The sequence below is a fragment of the Sus scrofa genome, chromosome 7 (genome assembly GCF_054392235.1).
Source record: "Sus scrofa isolate SSC_HxYL_T2T_F1_AM1 chromosome 7, Sscrofa_HxYL_maternal_Yorkshire_Landrace_v2.0, whole genome shotgun sequence".
Taxonomy (NCBI): domain Eukaryota; kingdom Metazoa; phylum Chordata; class Mammalia; order Artiodactyla; family Suidae; genus Sus; species Sus scrofa.
In genome coordinates, this window is record NC_139389.1 from 99169897 (window position 1) to 99189677 (window position 19781).

General features: G+C 37.7%; 2 protein-coding genes across 51 annotated transcripts in view; one reads left to right on the top strand and one right to left on the bottom strand.

Annotated features, from left to right (window-relative positions):
* The window catches only part of KLHL25 (kelch like family member 25), a 665168-nt gene that overhangs the window by 489498 nt on the left and 155889 nt on the right, over nt 1-19781 (bottom strand). The gene's annotated exons all lie outside the window — the stretch shown is intronic.
* AKAP13 (A-kinase anchoring protein 13) overlaps nt 1-19781 on the top strand; it is a 333498-nt gene that overhangs the window by 227136 nt on the left and 86581 nt on the right. For all 50 annotated transcript variants that reach the window (XM_084969374.1, XM_084969377.1, XM_084969375.1 and 47 more), the window contains 2 exons: nt 10126-10201; nt 15154-15290. In XM_084969374.1, coding sequence (XP_084825500.1) covers nt 10126-10201; nt 15154-15290 — 213 coding nt within the window. The remainder of the gene's footprint in view (nt 1-10125; nt 10202-15153; nt 15291-19781) is intronic.

Genomic DNA, 19781 nt, shown 5'->3' on the forward strand with positions numbered 1-19781 from the left:
TACTCCCTAAAAGCTGACTGGCTAGCTGTGTAGATAAATCAGCAAGATAGCCATAGAAAGATTTCTTATACTAGATTTCCCCATCCTTTCCTGATGGGGAAGTCTTTGATTTACCTGAAATACTACTATTTTTCAGTATAGGTTTTACTTTTAAATGTTTGTGTATAAGTCGTAATTCCAAAGAAGGAACTGACTGGAACTTCATCATTGGCAGATTTCCTTAAGTTTTTTTTTGTGTCCTTAGAGACAGTGAGCCTTCTCAGCACATCATTGTTAATTAACTGTTAGTGATTGAAAACGCAGGCTCCTGGAAATAGACAAAGCCAAAACAAACAAATAAAAGACATTTCTTTCGATTATAGCATTTCATTGTTCAAAAAATTGGCACCCACGGTTCCATGTTTTAGTTGTTTCATTATGATAATTTTCTAAATATTTTTGTCTAAATTAAACAGCAACTCTTATTTTCTAACAAATCTTCTCCAGAGATGTCAGATGCACTTTGTCAGACTTATTCAATTTAATGTTGCTATTAAAAATTGTTTAAATAATTGTTGGATTCTGAGACAAAGTTAAGAACAACAGGTACTTGTGGGAATGAGGAAAGAGCACTGGACCAAAAGTGAGGAAAACTGGGTCCTCACTCAGTCTCTAAATGTTGTGTTACCTTCTTTGAGTCTCATTGCCCCTCTCGTGCTCTCGCTTTTTTTTTTTTTTTTTTTTTCTTTCTTCTTTCTTTTATAAATGGCTTTAGTAAAGGGAGGCAGAGTGACAATCCTAAAGGTTCTCCCAACTTTTAGCTCTCTGTGAAATCACTGAGGATAATGAACTCAGAGATAAATCTGTAAGCATCTACCATTACTCATTGAAGAGATCCATGGAATAAAAGATGAGGTCAGGTTCTTAGAATCTTACAGTCTTTTGAGCAGATAAAATTACCAGTACAATACAGTTCACACACAAATGTATTATCCCAAAATCTAGCCTCAGCGAGTGTGTGGCCTCTTCCCAAAAATGACAACATGCCTCTTCATGGATGGGAAAAAGGTCAAATCTAGGTGACAGTACTTTATAAATTTTAAAGCACCATGAACTTAGAAATATAATGGGATGCTTTACAGTTTTCATTCTGATCTCACTTGTCGTGTTAAAACTGACCTTTCCAAAGACACCATAAGCCTCCCAGTTGCCCAATTCAGTAACTTCTTTTTTTAAAATTCATCAGTTTTGACTTCTCAGCAGCAGCTGGCACTATGGACCTACCTTCTCGTTTTAGCCCTCTTCCTTAACTTCTGTGAAACTCTAATCTCTCAGGGTTCTGCTTCTCTGCAAGGATGTGGCAATCTCTGACTTCCTCACTCTGTGTTTTGTGCAATGCCTTGTATGAAGTGAAAGAGAATAGTTGTTGGTTGGTTACTCTGGCCCTGTGTGTCCGTGTGTAGCATCTGTGACCTGGGCAGGAATGTATAAAGCATTTAAAATATGGTTTGTCATTCCATGTTTGTCGCATTTCACTCTAATTCCCATTTCTGTTGGTCATAGCACACCTTGTCCAAGTCAGCACACATTTCAGTGTCTGCTGTGTAGAAAATGCTATGGAAAGCTTTGTTTACTTAATATTTCCACTTCTTTCTCACATAAATTGTGAGTTCTTTGAGAATTCCATTCTTTCACTACTTCTGCTTTTAAGACTTGACATGATGTTTTGATACATAGAAGGTATTTAGTACATTTTTTAAATAAAAGAAGGAAGGAACAAATCTGGGAGTGTTCAGTATTATGTCTTCATAGACTCTCTCTTTCCTAGAAAGTAACCAATAGATTGAAAAATATTTCCTATTCTTTTTTTTTTTTGCTTTTTAGGGTCTCATCCACCGCATATGGAGGTTCCCAGGCTAGGGGGTCAAATTGGACCTACAGCTGCCGGCCTGCCCCACAACCACAGCAACGCAGGATCTGAGCCCCATCTGCAACCTACACCACAGCTCATGGCAACACCAGATCCTTAACCCATTGAGCGAGGCTAGGTATCGAACACGCAACTTCATGGTTCCTGGTCGGATTTGTTTCTGCTGCGCCATGACAGGAACTCCAGTATTTCCTATTTTTAAAAGAAATATATACTCACGTGAGATACTACTCATACCTGCTAGGATGGCTGTAATCAAACACAGATAAGAACAGTGACAAGGGTGTGAAGAAATTAGAATACTCATACATTGCTAGTGGGAACGTCAGTGTAGCCACCTTTGGAAAAGTCTGGCAGTTCCTCAAAATGTTAAACCTGAAGTTATGATACAGTGGTTCCACTCTTAGGTATATACCCAAGAGAAACAAAAATATGTCCAACAAAAACTTGTATATGGATATTTGTAGCAGCATTGTTCGTAACAGCCAGAAAATGAAAAGAGCTCAAATGTCCATCAGCTGGAAAGTAAATAAATAAAATGTAGGTATATATCCATACAGTGGATTATTATTTGGCAGTAAAATGAAGAACTGGCATATGTTGTGACACCAGTGAACATTGAAATCGTCTTACTAAGTGAAAGAAGCCGGTCCCCAAAGACCACATATTGTTTGATTCCATTTGTATGAAATTTCCAGAGTAGGCAAATCCATAGAGACAAAGTAGATTAATGATTGCCTAGAACTGGGAGGTGGAGGCTGTGGTGGGTCTGACCATTAAGGAATACAGAGTTTCTTTTTGATGCCCTAAAATGTTCTAAAATTAAGTAGTGGTGATGGTTACATAACTGTGTTAAGGTACTAAACCATTGACTCATACAGTTACATGGGTGAGTTTTAGAGTATATGAATTACCTTTCAGTAAAGATGTTAAAATGCAAAATTGCACATGCAGAATGCAGTGTGGTATCCTGGACTGGATCCTGGAACAGAAAAGAACATTAACGGGAAAATGAGTGAATTCCAAAGTCTGGAGTTGAATTCATAGTAACGTACCAGTGTTGGTTTCTTAGTGTTGACAAAAATGCATCTTGGTTATGTAAGATGTTAACGTTGGAGAAATTGATAAGGCCCTGTATATGAGAATTTTATGCTAGTCAAGTTTATAAAAATAAAAAAAAAAAATTTAAGAAACATAGGAGTTCTCTGGTGGCCCAGTGGTTAAGGCCTTGGCATTGTCACTGCTGTGGCTCAGGTTTGATCTCTGGCCCAGGAACTTCCGTATGCCACAGATGTGGCCAAAAAATATAAAAGTAACACATAATCATTAAGGAAAATTCAGAAAGCTACAGAAAAGTTAAAGTGGATATTGGTTGTCCCTTTGTGATCATTCAGGCATAAACAGTCAATAAAAAATTGAATCAGGTTAGGGCTTTTACCACATAGGTGCAGTCAGATTTAAACATAGATGCTGTGTTTAAATGTTTTAATACTGTTTAATATATACTAACTGTCAAAACTGTGATGGGTTTGAGATTTTTAATCCTTGCAAGCTACCAAGTTAGTCTAACAATTTCACAGCTGTTGGCTGAAGAAGTCACAGGACTCCTGGGTCAGAAACAGATTACTCATTGTTCAAAAAGCACATTGAGCATCAGCGTCTTACTGATTCTTCTTGCTTCCCTAGTCCCATGGGGGCAACATGGAGGGGCCCAACTAGATGCTGTGTCACAGCCGGGAAACCTAGCCTTTGTCCAGACTTAGGTATTGTCTTTATTATATTAGGCAGTAAACATATTTTCCCTTTACTTTAGAAAGAAACATATCTTGGAGTTCCCATCATGGCACAGCGGAAACAAATCCAACTAGGAACCATGTTGGGGGTTCAATCCCTGGCCTTGCTTAGTGGGTTCAGAATCTGGCGTTGCCGTGAGGTGTGGTGTAGGTCGCAGAGGTGGCTCGGATCCCGCGTTGCTGTGGCTCTGGCGTAGGCCGGTGGCTACAGCTCCAATTAGACCCCTAGCCTGGGAACCTCCATATGCCATGGGTTTGGCCCTAAAAGGACAAAGAAAGAAAGAAAGAAGGAAGGAAAGAAAAGAAAGAAAGAAACATCTCTGTCTTCCAAAGCTGTTTGATATATAGCTATTCTTGAAAAGATAGTCTAGAACAAAAGGACAGTCCATGTCGTTTGCTCACAAGACATGCTGAAATAGGGGAGACCCATGCAGAATTGTCTCCCATAACTAATATGTTCTCGTCATGGTTATTCAGAAATTAGTGTGTATTCAATTTTGATTTCACTCTTTCAGTCAGTATTATATATTATTTTAAATAAATATTTAGCTATTATTTATGTTACTTTGCAAAATGCAAAATGTGTGACTCACTTTGTGTAACATGCAAATGCCTAAAATGACATGAAAAGTATAGTCTGTTAGTCCCCCAAGTTATTGAAGGCAAAGAACGTTCAGTTCACTCATTGGCTGTGGAATAATATGTGGTATTGAAAGGTGATGAAAAACATTCTAAGATAAAGAATTTTAGCAAAGTTTCCTAAAATGTTGACTGGAGAATTGTTGAAGGTCACGGAATGGGAGAATGCGATGTCTTTGTAATTCAGAGCGGCTTAGCATTCTTTGCTGTTATTAAAGGATCTGCTTTTTTTTTTTCTGTTAACATTTAAATTTGTTGCCATATTAAAGGAGCAAAAGTACGTAAATTCTGGACTCTGGCTTTTCCTCTTAATAGAGAAACTTACCTTAGTGGAAGTGAAATTTGAGTTATTTCAAACGGGATGCAGTTCACAGTAGGAAAGTCCTCCTCTAAATGAAAGGTTTTTTTTTAAGAGGGAAATTTGCTGTTTCAGTTCTTTGAAAGATGTGGATAGGGTTTGTTAAGGTTACTGAATTTGAGGTTACTTCCTTAAGCACACTCAAGTTACATTTTGAAAGGGGATATTTTCCATAATCCCGAGGAACCTGCTGAAGGTTCTTTTCCATTCAGTATCACTTTCAAATTTTTGGCATTATTTTGTTACACACCAGGAACTAAAACATTAACGGCTCCTCCTCGTTCCTGCCTCCTCCCCTTCTTAATGTAAAAAAGATGAAATTAACAAATGATTTGGTGTTTTTGTTTCATGTGGTTCTAGGTTGGCATGGTTACTTGCAAGAAGTTTAATTCCTTTTGTTTCTTCTTTTTCAAACAGTTGTAATTTGAAAGAATGCCCCATAGCGCTCTACCTGGTATCCCTTAGCATATTCAGTAAACTTGGTCTTTCTCATATATATAGTTTAGTATCTTCTTACCAAAGGTCGGAAATTTACTAGTCGGTACATACTGTATGCTAGAGACCGTTAAATAAAATCATCTTTTGAGCATTACAAATATTCAACTACTTGATAATTTGTTTAGATAACTCCTTATATTGTTTAGACTTAGCGCTGAGTATTTCAGTGCTAGGGAAACTAAAGTGTTATAATATTAAGGTGTTGGGGAGTTCCCTGATGAAGTTAGGACTTGGCGCTTTCACCACTGCAGACTGAGTTCAATCCCTGGTCTGGGAACTGAGATCCCATATCAAGCTGTGGCCAAAAAAAACCCCCAAACATTATGGTTTTAGGAGTTGTGAAAACGAAAACATTTATTATACTTGGGGGATATATTTTTCAATTTTATTGATATAATTTATATACACTAAAACTCAGCATTTTAAATTTTTAATTCAGCTTTAAGTTCACTGCTTGATAAGTTTTGACAGATGTTTGAATTGTGCACTTACTGCCACAGTCATAGGAACATTTCCATCACCCATACAGTTCCCTCCTTTTCCCTTGCGATCATTCTCTTTCTCCAGCCCTGTTAATCACTAACTAATACGCTTTCTTGCACTAGTTTCACCTTTTCTAAAGTTATTGTGTAAGTGGGACCATACGGTATGTAGTCTTTTTGTCTGGCTTTTTTTTTTTTAATTTAGCATAATGATCTTGAGCTTTGCCCATGTTGTTTGTATTAGTAGTTCATTACTTCTTATTGTGAGTCTGTTGCATCAAATGGATGGATGTGTAACAATTTATTTATCCATTTACCCATTGATGGCAGTCTGGGCTCTTTTCAGGTTTTGCAGCTGTCATGAATTAAGCTGCTGTGAAATTCCAGTAAAAAGTCTTTGTGTAGAGAAATGTGTTTTTTTCTTTTTTTTTTTTTATTGCTTGCATTACATTTATAGGTATACAACAATCATCACAAGCAAATTTTACAGCATTTCCATTCCAAACCCCCCACCCCCCACCCTGTCTCATTTGGAAACCGTAAGTTTTTCAAAGTCTGTGAGTCAGTATCTGTTCTGCAAAGTTCATTGTGTCCTTTTTTTAGATTCCACATGTAAGTGAGAGCATTTGATGTTGGTGTCTCATTGTCTGACTGACTTCACTTTACATGTTAATTTCTAGGTCCATCGGTGTTGCTGTAAATGCCGGTATTTTGTTACTTTTAATGGCTGAGTAATATTCCATTGTGTATATGTACCACATCTTCTTGATCCATTCCTCTGTCGATGGACCTTTAGGTTGTTTCCATGTCTTGGCTGTTGTATATATATATATAGTGCTTCAATGAACATTGGAGTACATGTGTCTTTTCAAGTCATAGTTTTCTCTGGATAGATGCCCAGGAGTAGTATTGCCGGATCAAATGGTAATTCTATTTTTAGTTTTCTGAGGACTCTTCATACTGTTTTCCACAGTGGTTGCACCAATTTACATTCCCACCAACAGTATAATAGGGTTCCTTTTGTGTAGAGGTATGTTTTGACTTTTCTTGGATAAATACCATAGTGGGATTGCTGTGTTGTGTGTATGTTTGACTTTATAAGAAGCTGCTAAACTCCTTCCTAAAGTGACTACACTATTTTCGCATTCTGCCAACAATGTTTTCAGTGTTCCATTTGCTCCATCTTTGCCAGCGCTTGGAATTATGTCTTTAATTTTAACCATTCTGATGGATATACACTGTTATTTTCCTATCAGTTTTAATTTACTTTTCTCTCATGATAATGATGTTGGGCATCTTTTCCTGTGTTTATTTCCTTTCATATATCTTCTTTGATGAAATGTTTATTCAAATCTTATGTCCATTTTAAAAAGCATGTTGTTTATCTTTTGGTATTATTAAGAGGTTTTTTGTTGTTGTTATTGTTGATTTTATTTTAATATTCTAAGTACAAATCCTTTGGAAAATAGATGTTTTGTAAATATTTTCTCCCATTCTCTGGTTTGTCTTTTCATTTTCCAAACAATGCATTTTTGAGGAGCAAAAATTTTTTAAAATATTGATGTAGTCAAATTTATGAGTTTTTTTCATGCTTTTTAAATGCATGCTAGGAAATCTTTGCCTATCCCAAGGTCATAAAAAACACTCCCCTATGTTTCTTTCTAGAAGTTTTGTTGTTTTAGTTTTAACATTTGGATGTATTTTGAGTTCGTTTTTATCGATGATATAAAGTTTGAGATTTGAGGGAGATTTATTTGTTTTCATATGAATACCCAATTGTTGCAACATCATTTGTTCAAGAAAACTAGTCTTTTCCTCATTGGAATACCTAAACAACTTTGTCAGAAATGAATAGGTGATACTGTGAAAGTCTGTAGATTTTCTCTTGTTCTGTGGGTGTTTATGTCTGTCTTTATAGCTATACCCACACTGGCGTTATTAATATAGCTTTTATAGTAAGTCTTGAAATCAAGTAGTGATGAATTGGGGAGAATTAACAATTTAGCAGTATTGAGTTTTCTGATTTATGAACATGATGTCTCTATTTAAGCCTGCTTTAGTTCTTCTCAATGTTGTTTTGCAGTTTTTAGAGTACAGGTCTTGCTCATATTTTACTAAATTTATACCTAGTTATTTTATATTTCTTGATGCTGTTGTAAATGGTATTACTTTTGTTTTTAAGTTTTAATTATTCACTGCTAATATATAGAACTAGTATTGATTTTTTAATACATTGACTTTGTATCTTATAGCTTTGTGAAACTCATTTATTCTACCAGCATTTTTGTAACTTCCTTAGGATTCTCTACATAGGCAGTCATGCCATCTATGAATTAAGTAGTACAACTGCTTCTTCTCCAAATCTATGCATTTTATTTCTTTTTCTGCTTTATTGCATTGGCAAGAACCTCCTGTATATACTGAACAAAAGTGGACATTCTTGCTTTGCTTTTGATCTCAGAGTGAAAACATTTAGTCTTTAACCATTAAGTTTGGTGTTAACTATCAGTTTTTCTAATAAATGTCCTTGATCAGCTTGAGGAACTGCCTTTCTATTTCCAGCGTTCTATGAATTTTAGATGTTGAATTTTGCCAAATTGTTTTCTGTACCTTATTTGGTGTCAGGTTAATGTTAGGCTCATAAAATGAGCTGTCTGTTGTTCCCTCCTCTTCTATTTTTCCTAAGAGTTTGTAAAATTGGTGGTATTTCTTCTTTAAATGCCTTGTGACATTCACCTCTGGCACCTTATGGGCCTGGAGTTTTCCTTATAGGAAAGTTTTAAAGTATGAATTCATTGTCTTTAATAGAATAAATGCGTTTGGATTATCTTATTTCTTTTTCTTTCTTTCTTTTTTTTTTTTTTTTAATTTTATGGCCACACTTGTGGCATATGGAAGTTCCTAGGCCAGAGACTGAATCTGAGCCACAGCTGCGACCTACGCTGTAGCATTAGCAACACCTGATGGAACCTTTAGCGCACTACACCGATTGCATAGGGCTGGGGACGAACCTGTTGCCTCCACAGCGACCCAGCCTGCTGCAATGGGATTCTTAACCCATTGCACCATGGTGGGAACTCCCAAATTATCTGTACCTTCTTGAATGAATTTTGGTATTTCTTTTTTGATGTTGGGACTCAATATTATAAATTTTGCTCTCACAGATTTTTATAGGCAGTGTTTTAATTTTTATTCACTTTGAAATATTTTCTGATATTTAATGTTTCCTTAAGATTTTTTTTTTTTTTTTTTGATTCCTGAATTCTTTTAGAAGTTTGGTTTTTGGTTTTTTTTTCTTTTTTCTTTTTTTCTTTTTTGCAGGGCTGCCCTCAAGGTATATGGAAGATCCCAGGCTAGGGGTTGAATTGGAGCTGTAGCTGCTGGCCTGCACCATGGCTTGCCGCAATGCCAGATCCTTAGCCCACTGAATGGGGCCAGGGATCGAGCCTGCATCCTTATGGATACTAGTTGGGTTCATTACTGCTGAGCCACAACAGGAACTCCCTACAAGTTTTTTTGTTTTTGTTTTAATTTTTAAAATATTTAGTTTTGGAGTTCTCGTCATGATGGTTAGGAGTTGTAAAGGCTAAGGTTAAAAAATTATTTTAGGAGTTCCTGTTGTGCCTCAGCAGATTAAGAACCCAACATAGTCTCCATGAGAATGCAGGTTTGATCCCTGGACTCACTCAGTGCTTTAAGGATCTCTTGTCGCTCCAAGCTGCGGCATGGGTTGCAGATGCGGCTTGGATCCAGCGTTCTGCGGCTGTGGCATAGGTTTGCAGCTACAGCTCTGATTCTACCCCTAGCCCAGGAACTTATATATGCCACAGGTACAGCCTTAAAAAGAAAAAAAAATTATTTTAGGGTGGTGTATTTGATTCTTAATATGCTTTAGAATCACATAGACATGTATTCTATTTCCAGTCCTACTGTTAATTACTGTAGCAACTCCTCCAAACCTAGTTATTCTCTGGGTAGAGATAATACAAACCTCTTAGAGGTATTGTGGAGGTTAAGTGAGATAATATACGTAGATTTCTTAACCTGATACCCAGCCTATAGTAATTCTTAAATAAATAGGAATTATTTTTGCATTTTTCTAGCTTGCAAACTAGAATGCCAAATATGTATTTTAATATTTAGTCCATGTTACCTGTTAATAACTTTTTAAATTTCATCCTTGCCCTGCACCATGATCTTCCTCTTTATATATCTTTTTCCTCTTGCTTTCTAACATTTATAGACAGTCTTTTGAGCCTTAATTGAGTATAGATTGCCTTGTTGTATTGTCAAGAAAACAGTTTTTCTTGACATAATTTTGCCTGCTTTGCAGTAAAGTATTAAAAAGATAGGCGTGTTGGTATAGTAGATATACTTGTAACAGCCATGAAATCATTACACACTTCCTCACTATGTGAAACTCAATCTCTTTTTCTTTTCCTTCAGATAAACCGAGAAAGCTGGTGTACCATTGAGCCATGTCCTGATGCAACATCTCTTTTGGCTCCCACGCAGAGCCCAGGTACGCAGGGATTTTCCAGCTTCCAGTTGCTTGAATAACTGCATCCAAAATGTCCGTTTTCTTGAGCCACAATCTCACTCTGATAACGGATACTTGATTTGGAAATCTTTCCTTTGTTAGCATATTATGGGATAAATCAGAAGAAGGGGCATATGTGATTTGGGTTTGTGGGCATTTTGTCTCACAGTTAAAAGTGAACATTTAATATAATACCTAAATTTCATTTTAGTGGTAGGTTTTCACACATGGCTTTATAATTTATTAAGTCACCTGTGAAGACACATGTGCTATGCATATAGGTAATGTGACAAAGGTTTCTTAATCTGGTAAAACTGTAAATATGTATTTTTAAGGACTAAACCTTCAGCTTTCAATTTTGGCTGTGCTTTGAAATTATCTGGGCAGCTTTAGCAGTAAGCTAATGCCTGGATCCTACCACCAGGGATTCTGATTTAATTGGGCTGAGGTGTGGCCTAGGCATCAGAGTCTTTAAAAGTTCCTTTGGTTTCTCTGCTCTGTAGCCAAGATTGAGAACCATAATCTTTGGAAGTATTGTCAGCAATTGAGTCTTTCCTTAAGCATAATGAAGTATTAGTAGCACTAGTTGAGGGGAAAATGCACTTAAGACCTTATTGGTTAATGACAGAGCACATCATTTGTGGTTACTTAGGAGTCCCAACTTTTTATCCAAGGTTAGCCACTAATGCACTGTGACGTAAGGTATGTTCCCTAATGTCTCTGTGCTCTATTTATTGTCTTACATCCCTAAGCATCACTGGCCTTCCTTAATGGGGCAAGGGGTTGGGGGGAGTCCTAGTGACATGATAAATAACTTAAGTCCCTATGCCTGTTACTGAAGCTGGTAGTATGCATTTTGGGCTCTTGAGTCTACATTACCTAAGAAACCTCTGTTAACCTTCCTGATTTTTTACTGACCTGTTTTAAAAATTACTGGGTCCTCACTTACTGGTCTTTTTAGAAACAGTTTAGCTGTGGCTATATCCTGCAGTAGTATTAAATTTTAAGACAAATGGTTCAAATCCTGTTTCCAGAGAAGTGTCCTACTGATTCTCAACTCTCTGACTTTGCTCCAAAGGAAGTATTGGAAACAAATATAAAAAGAGTTTTGTTTTGTTTTTCTGTTTTTCTCTCGTATGGAGAAAGAGGTGAAAGGGTATTATTATGTTGTATTTCGGGTCTCTGAATATTATAAGTTTGACCCTGTTCACAGATTTAGCTGGCACTTCCCCCATCTAGCCTCCTAGAATCTTCTTCCTAAAAGTATACTACTTACTATGTTTTGGTTCCTTAAGCTGTTTGGAGCTTTTTCTAAAAGTATAATTACTCTCAACCATTCAAGCAGTGAAACTGTCTGCCATGTAGAGGTTGCCCCATGATTTAAATATTCACAGGAAATTTATCTACATGCTGCAGTTTGTTTTACTGATTTAAAGAAATGAATTTTGAACCCCTGAGCATTTTTCCCAGGGCGTAATGTTGAATTTTATTGATTTTCTCCATACCCTAGCCCCCAAAAGACAGATCTTTTCAGTGATCCTTTTTAAACCTCAGTTTAACAAAATCCAAGATCTGGGTTTTGCTTCTGAATTTCAGGCCTGAGATTTTCATTTTAGGCCTAGTTTCTTATAGATTCTAGGTATTCTCAAACTTTTGTGGGTTTCTTTTAAACATAGCTCAATAAAGTGATAGTGTTAAACTAAGTTTTTTTTGTTTGTTTAGTCTTTTTGCCATTTCTAGGGCCACTCCTGCAGCATATGGAGGTTCCCAGGCTAGGGGTCGAATCGGAGCTGTAGCTGCCGGCTTACACCAGAGCCACAGCAACTCGGGATCCAAGCCGCATCTGCAACCTACACCACAGCTCACGGCAACGCCAGATCCTTAACCCACTGAGCAAGGCCAGGGATCGAACCTGCAACCTCATGGTTCCTAGTCGGATTCGTTAACCACTGAGCCACAACAGGAACTCCAAAACTAAGATAATTTTTGAAATCATTCTGTATACTCTTCAATCCCAGATAAATGCATATTATTTCTATTTAAATACAAATAAATACAGATGCATTATGATTAGCATAGTTCAGCTAAAGCCCAGTGAGCGGGCTGCTGGTAAGTTTTCCTACCCTTCTTCAACTATAATTTGTTTGCATATATATAATTTAGACCCAAATAACTAGGTAGCACATTAAAAGTGCATATTTTGCTAGCTTTTAAGAAGCTAGCGGTTTAGGACGCAAAAGTCATAGACACATTTACATATGGGTCAAAAAATGGGACTGACCCACCTGAAGGTGTAACATCCCTCACCAGATACTTGTCAAATCCCATGTAATCGGTTAATGAAGCCTTAACTCCATTAGGCATGTTTATCACATACCTGCTGTGTGCTGAGAGGCAGATTTCTGGTTACTATATGTATAAATTATTTCCAACCGTCACTACAGTTATTTTAAGTTTCACTGGTATGGAAATGGAGACTTAGAGGGTCAAATTACTTCTCACCTGGGATCTTTTTTCTGTAAATTGTCAGGTCTAGATTTAAGCCACATCACTCTAAATGTAAACCAGGCTCGTTGTTGCTGTTTATATTTTCGTTTGCCGCTCCACTTCATTCATTAGGAAAGGGCACACAAGGAGAAAGCGGAGATTCATCCATGTTGAAAACTTGGCAATACATGTGACATGGGGTATAGATTAGCTCTGCCTTAGCCGCCCCCATCCCCACTTCCATTCGAGGGGTTTCATAATGGCTTCTCTCCCTTATTCCTTGTTTTCATACTCTTCCCTCCACCCCGTTCAACTGTCAACTTGTATCATAACAGCAGATTCTCGTCCCAAACTTGGTTTGTGGTCCCACGTAGTCCTGGTTTGGATTTGTTTTGTGGGTGAGGTATTCCTCCCAGGGCTGAGTCTGGATCTTCCCTGTGAATTTTCCATTAAAATGTCTTGAGCCGTTGTGTTTTCCAGTCTGGAATTTGGACGTGGTCTGTTTGACTGCCAGCTGGATAGCTAGCAGCTCAGCATAGTTGCTGTGACAGCCCTTTCTGTTCTTGGCCAGCCCCCTATTTTCCCCTCAACCACGGAATGGAGTTTTTGATTTTTCCAAGTGGGGAAAGGGGGGGAACAAGTAGAATAATCACACCCACTAACTCCACCTAAGTTAGTACTACTCTAAAAACAACCTCCAGAATACCCATGATTTCCAAGCTTTTAAAGGCAGGGCTATTCCCATTGAACTAACACACTTAGAAATAGTTTGGACCAAGATTGAAACAGACTAACGCCAATTTTTTTTTCCTTAACTGAAACATTTTCAGATTAATCTGTGGGCCCTGCTTTGGATTCCTTTATGTATGTCGTGTTGAAATTACCTCTTAATGTGTTCGTTTCTGCTCCAAGGTTGTAAGCTCCCTGCTATGACACACATACACAACTCTTCCTCATGCATGGACTGTAAGAATTAAAAGAGACATTGGGGGTCATCTAGTCCAGTCTCCACTTCCCCATCTTTATAGACAACTTTTTCAAAACCTCTTGCTGCAGTCACTGCAGCCCTTCTGGTGAAGTGAGCCTCATGTCTTCCATGGCCTGGAAGCTCAATTATAATTATTGTAGTGAAGCTCTGTGGCTTCCAGTCAGCCGCTTTGTTCTCCCTTTCAGACAGCACAGAGCAAATCTGAAGCTGTCCTCAGACACATTTTCTTCAAGCTCCTCTGCAACTTGAAAGTATCCTCATGTTTTTCCACTGTTGTGACCTCATTACCATGCATGCATTTTTGTTTATCGGTATTTTGATTTAATTTACTTAGGAACAAACACAACTATATAGGTGCAGTGTAAGTGGCACATCCTGGCTAGAGTGTCCCTATTTTGGGTTTGGGTATGTTGTCTATCAATAGAACCTAAAACTATTATTGGTTTTTCTTAGTTTTGCCACCGCCTTATATTGTCAATTCCTCTTGAATTTACTTTCAAGCAAAACCTCCAGGTAGATTTCTCATGAATTGCTAGATAGTCAGTAGCTACTCTGTCCCTCATCACTTAGTATAACCTGCAGATTTGATAAACCAACCAAATCACACATAATGCTGACTAGAATGGAAATGCTTCATTCTTCAAAACTTCTTGAAGGAGGTTGATATCTTGCTTGGTTTTACCATTATGTGCAAATATTTTTATCTCGTTGCTGTCAGATCACATGGCTTTTGTTCAGAGAGTTAAAGGAGAGAATGGGTTACATGCTTTGCTGACTAAGTCTTTAGAATCCCCCGATGTACGAATGTGGTATTTTTGTCAAGGCCCCCTCCGTCTTGTTCTTAAAATCCATATCCTAGTTTTTGAACTGAAAACAGATTCTAGATGATATTTTTTTTAAATCACATTGTTCATCCAATGACAGATGTATTTAAGGTAGGAGAAGTTAAATAATTATAATTCTGTTATTACTTAATAGAACCCATAGGTTTAACACATTGATATTTTTATTAGCTTTGCTGTCCCTTTGTCTTTTTCATAGTATTTTGATGAAGTAACAAGTTTCCAGAAAGAAAAGGCACCCTGTCACATAGTTTCCTAATAAAGAACTTCTGATTTTGGTAGCAAAAAAAACAAAAACAAACAAAAAAAAAAAACTTCTCTACCAGGAGAAAAAGATTACTATTTACATGCCTAAACATAGGTAGAATTATGGTTCTAAATCATCATTTTATCTTTTTGTGCTTATGGTTTACATGACAAACTCATGATTGTCCTGTAGTAACTATATCAACTGAGAATTGGAATACCATAGTTGAAAGCTACTAATTTGTGTCCTTTACAGCTTAATATGGGAAGGGAAGGAGGTTGGTTAGCTGGTTGATAGAAAAGGCTGATTGTTGGAATGAGAGGTAACTGATATTTTTTTAAAGCAGTGGTTGAATAAATTTTTTTTTCAGATTGTGATAACTTCCTGGATGTCGGACTAGGCAGAGAGTGTGCCTCAAAACAAGGTGTACTTAAAAGAGAATCTGGGAGTGATTCTGACCTCTTTCACTCACCCATTGAAGAAGTGGACAGCATTATCTTCTCCAAGGTACTGTTTGCCTCAGTATGTGACCCCCTGCTAGTTAAGTTGTGATTCCTACTAGCCTTGTAGGGCTTCTCTCCAGCTCTTATATGATCTTAGAGAAGTATAAATCTCCCTTTCAGAGAAAGAAGCTCCAGGTTGCTGGGCCTTAGAAAAAGGCATTTTCTGCAGAATCATAGGTCTTGTTTGCAGGTTTTCAAGTTCACATTGAAGCCTGAAGAAATGGAAGTTCCTTTAATGTGAATTAAATCAGATGACAGTGACTACTTCTCAGTGGGTAGGAAAGGACCACAGCTCAGACTGAATGACGTCGTGTGTATAAACTAACCACAGAGTCATTCTTGATTAATATGTTTGGGCTTTAAGCTCACTGCTGGTCTTAGTGATGTCACCCCTTCTCACCGAGCCTGCTTAATTGGAACTTTCTAGAGCTCTCCTCCGGAACCCAAGCTTTCTCCCTAGTGAAAAGCCAAGCCCATCCACATGAATTATTTCATATTTTCATATAATGTGAGGCTCTGAGACGGGGGTGGAGGTTGCTCTCTTATGCTTATATTTATATCTGGTTGCAGCAAGGTTGGTTTTGTCTCCTAAGAAGAGTAGAGCCTTTGCCACAGCAGGATCAGCAGATGGTATTTAGTTATGTGCCACAGTGGTTGTCTTTGTAGAGAGCAGATGAGGGGTAGAAACATGGCAGCAGTGCATACGCCTTTGTGAGGGTTCACAGTAACTTAGGAGACGTGATGAGAGTGGTGTGTTAGTGGCTGAGTAGGATCTCCAAGGCAGTGTGATGATGGCGGGTTTAAAAGTTCATGCTAGACAAATGGAGGCTTAACATTCCAGAATTCTGGTCTGGAATGTATATAAGCCTCTGTGAGTGTACCTTCAAACATTTTGCTTTCATTTTTGCTCGGTGGCTCTCATGTGCCCTTTTGGGCTTCCCTTACCCTTTCCTTCCTTGTTCCTTTTCCTTCTACTTATTACCTTCCAGAAGTCCTTGGAAAGACTTAAGGGACCTTGACATTCCCATCAGTCATTGTTACTCATGGTGATTTGACTAAAGTGAAAAATCCACACACTTGGAAGACCTATCCTTCTCTGAAGTTATTTAGGGAAAGGGACACTAGTATGATTTTTTAAAAAACTAACAGAATTTAGGTAATTTCCACTGTGATTTTGAGGTTTTCATTGTAAGGACCTCTAAAGTGTCTGCCTGCCCTCCAAGGGGAATACCATTCCAAAGATAACATGCCTCTAAAAATGTATTGCTTTTGTCTGAGATAAACAGATCAGATAATATCTCTAAGTTCCAGCTTTAAAATAGAATCTTCAATAATCACTGAAACTGGGTCATGGATGCATGGGGATTTGTTAAATATTTTTATGTGTATGAAATTTTTCTTAGTAAAAAGTTCTTTACAGATTGGGAAGTCTCCCTTAAGAAATACTTGCTTGAACCTCCTAGGTGCATAACTGCTTACCCTGAGTATTACCATCTCTACAGAATTATTTCTGGGCACTAAATTGCATGATTTTCCTAGCTAAGGAGAATTAATATTTCCTATAATTTACCTAATTATTCAAACTATCAAGAGCATCTAGGAGATTGTTAATACAAAGTACTAGATTTAGCGGTTTTTTTAGGATGACTAGACAGGTACAGTTTTTAAATTTGAAGCATATCCCCGAATAAACTACTACACTGGAGTGCCTCAGGAAGTCCAGAAATGGCAGATGCCACTTTCATCTCTTCATGCACACACGAGAATGTCTGATGGCCTGGGATGAGATTTGGAGGGTCCTTCCTCTTAGTATTTTTACTGTACTGCAGCTGTTTGTGACCAGGGAAGGTTTTGCAATAATGTTTTCTGTAGTATTCATAAAATCAAGGGTTCACATGTGAAAGGAAAAGGAGACAGACTGATGTTTACAAAATGCCTACCATACACTAAACAAAACCTTTTACATATATGATGTCATTCCATGCTCCTAGCAACCCTGCAAGGTGGGTGGTTTTATCCTCATTAGACTCCTGAGGAAATAGAGGTCCTGACTAGGAAAGAAGTTTACTCAAAATTTCTCAGTCGATAAGTGACAGAATTGAGATTTGTACCTGCAATCTGTTCATTTTCTGTGATTTTACTCTCATTCGCCAAACAGCTGCTTTAATAACCAGTGCTTTATATAGAAGCATGGCAGTGGCAGACAGACCATCAGCTACTTCCTTAAAAGCCTTCCTCTGTGGTCACCCACCCAGCATGTGCTACAAAACATCAGACTGTCCCAGAGGTCCTTCCCAGGCTCCACCCCTCCTACTCTCCCTTCTCTGTAGGCAAGACATTGCAACATCCTTTCTGTGAACCATGAGTGGTGCATTAGATCACTTCCTGCAGCTACTTGTGTGACTCTGGCCTTACAGAGTCTCTTTAACAGCCTGCAGTGTTTGTCAGAACTTTGCACCTTAACCTTATATTTCCATTCCTCCTGGCAAATATGAGTCTTTGGTGAGTGTTAATGAGTGTCATATTTATTCTTATGAATATTTTCTGGTTCCTAAGATCTTTCTTTTCCATAGATCAATAGCATAACATTTAGATCTTTCTTTAAACTGAGAGAAATCCTGGAATTTTTTTGGCACTGGCTAAGAAAGAAAGTGAAATCATAAAATTTATGATCTCGGGCCAGCCTCTTATTCCAAATGGATAATTGAAGTCAATAGAAAGTATTAATAGTTGCTGCTTCTTTTCCCAAAGATAAAAATAAAACCCATACACCTTGTTTTTCTCTGACTTATATAAGATGTATCCACAATTAAGAAAATCATAGTAACCTTAAGATGCTAATCCTTTGAAGGAAGATCCACTATTTCATATGCTGTATTTTGCTCTCAAGTACTTGATCACCAAGCCAGAAATGTACCTTTATAATTGACCATCCAGGGATGAAAGCAAATATATTGATAGAATCCAAATTAGAAAAGCTATAATCACTTATGCATAAGTATTGAAATGATCAAGATTTTTAGAACTGTGAAGCAAGGAGAATACTTGCTATCAGATACCTAAGATTTTTGAATTAGTATTGCACATAAGTGGATTAAGTGATTGACATACATTAGGTGTTTAAAATATGAACTTTTATTTTCAAGGTACATGGCAGAGTGCCTTGTGTATGATATAATAGATAATTATAAATACTTGATTACTAAATGAATGCAAATTAACTAGTATTTTGGCACTATTTAGCATAATTCAGGTAGAGTAATAAAATATAAAGTGCATAGCTGTTTCTATATTTCTGTGTATATAAGTATATGTAATGTTTATGCCTCTCTATATACATATGTATAATACCTCTATGGTGTAATTCTGGTTAACAAAGCCAGTCAGGAAGTTCCCATTGTGGTTCACTGGAAATGAATCTGACTAGCATCCACGAGGACACATGTTCAATCCCTGGCATCACTCAATGGGTTAAGGATACAGTGTTGCCATGAGCTGTGGTGTAGGTCACAGACTTGGCTCGGATCCCACAAGCTGCAACTGTAGCTCTGATTTGACCCCCAGCCTGGGAACCTCCATATGCCAAGGGTGAGGCCCTAAAAAGACAAAAAAAAGAAAAGAAAAGAAAGCCAGTCAGGCTCTTCTGCTCTTGCTCTTTCGCTCTGTCTCTGTCTTTCTCTCTCCGTTTCTGCCACCCCTACCTTGCATTTTCTCCACACCTGTTTTCTCTCTCTTCTCCCTTTAAATAAACCCTTACTTGCAAAAAAACAAACAAACAAACAAAGTCAGGCATTTTTTCCCAACACTTTATTTTTTTAAATTCTGAAACAGAAAAGTTGGAAGAGTTGGCAGTGAACTCCTGCCACCTGTATTCTACAGTTAACTATTATATTTGCTTTGTTACATAATTATGCATCTGTTGGTCATCTTTCCATCTACCAGTTCATCTAATTTCTTGGGTGCATTTCAAAATAAGTTACAGATATCAATACATTTACCCCTAAATATTTAGAATTTGGTATTTGTTCACAAGGTTTTTTAAAATAAAATCTCTTAACCAAAAGTTCCATTACCCGCCCTGCCCCTGGTAACTACCATTCTACACCCTGTTACTATGAGTTTGACATTTTCAGATTTTTTTTTTTTTGTCTTTTTGCCATTTCTTGGGCCGCTCCTGCAGCACATGGAGGTTCCCAGGCTAGGGGTCAAATCAGAGCTGTAGCCGCCGGCCTACGCCAGAGCCACAGCAACTCGGGATCCAAGCCACATCTGCGACCTACGCCATAGCTCACAGCAAAGCCGGATCCTTAACCCACTGAGCAAGGCCAGGGATCGAACCCGCAACCTCATGGTTCCTAGTCGGATTCGTTAACCACTGCGCCATGACGGGAACTCCGACATTTTCAGATTTCACATAAGTAAGATCATGCAATATTTGTCTTTCCATGTCTGGCTTATTTCACTTCCCTTGATGCCTTCACGGCCCATCCATGTT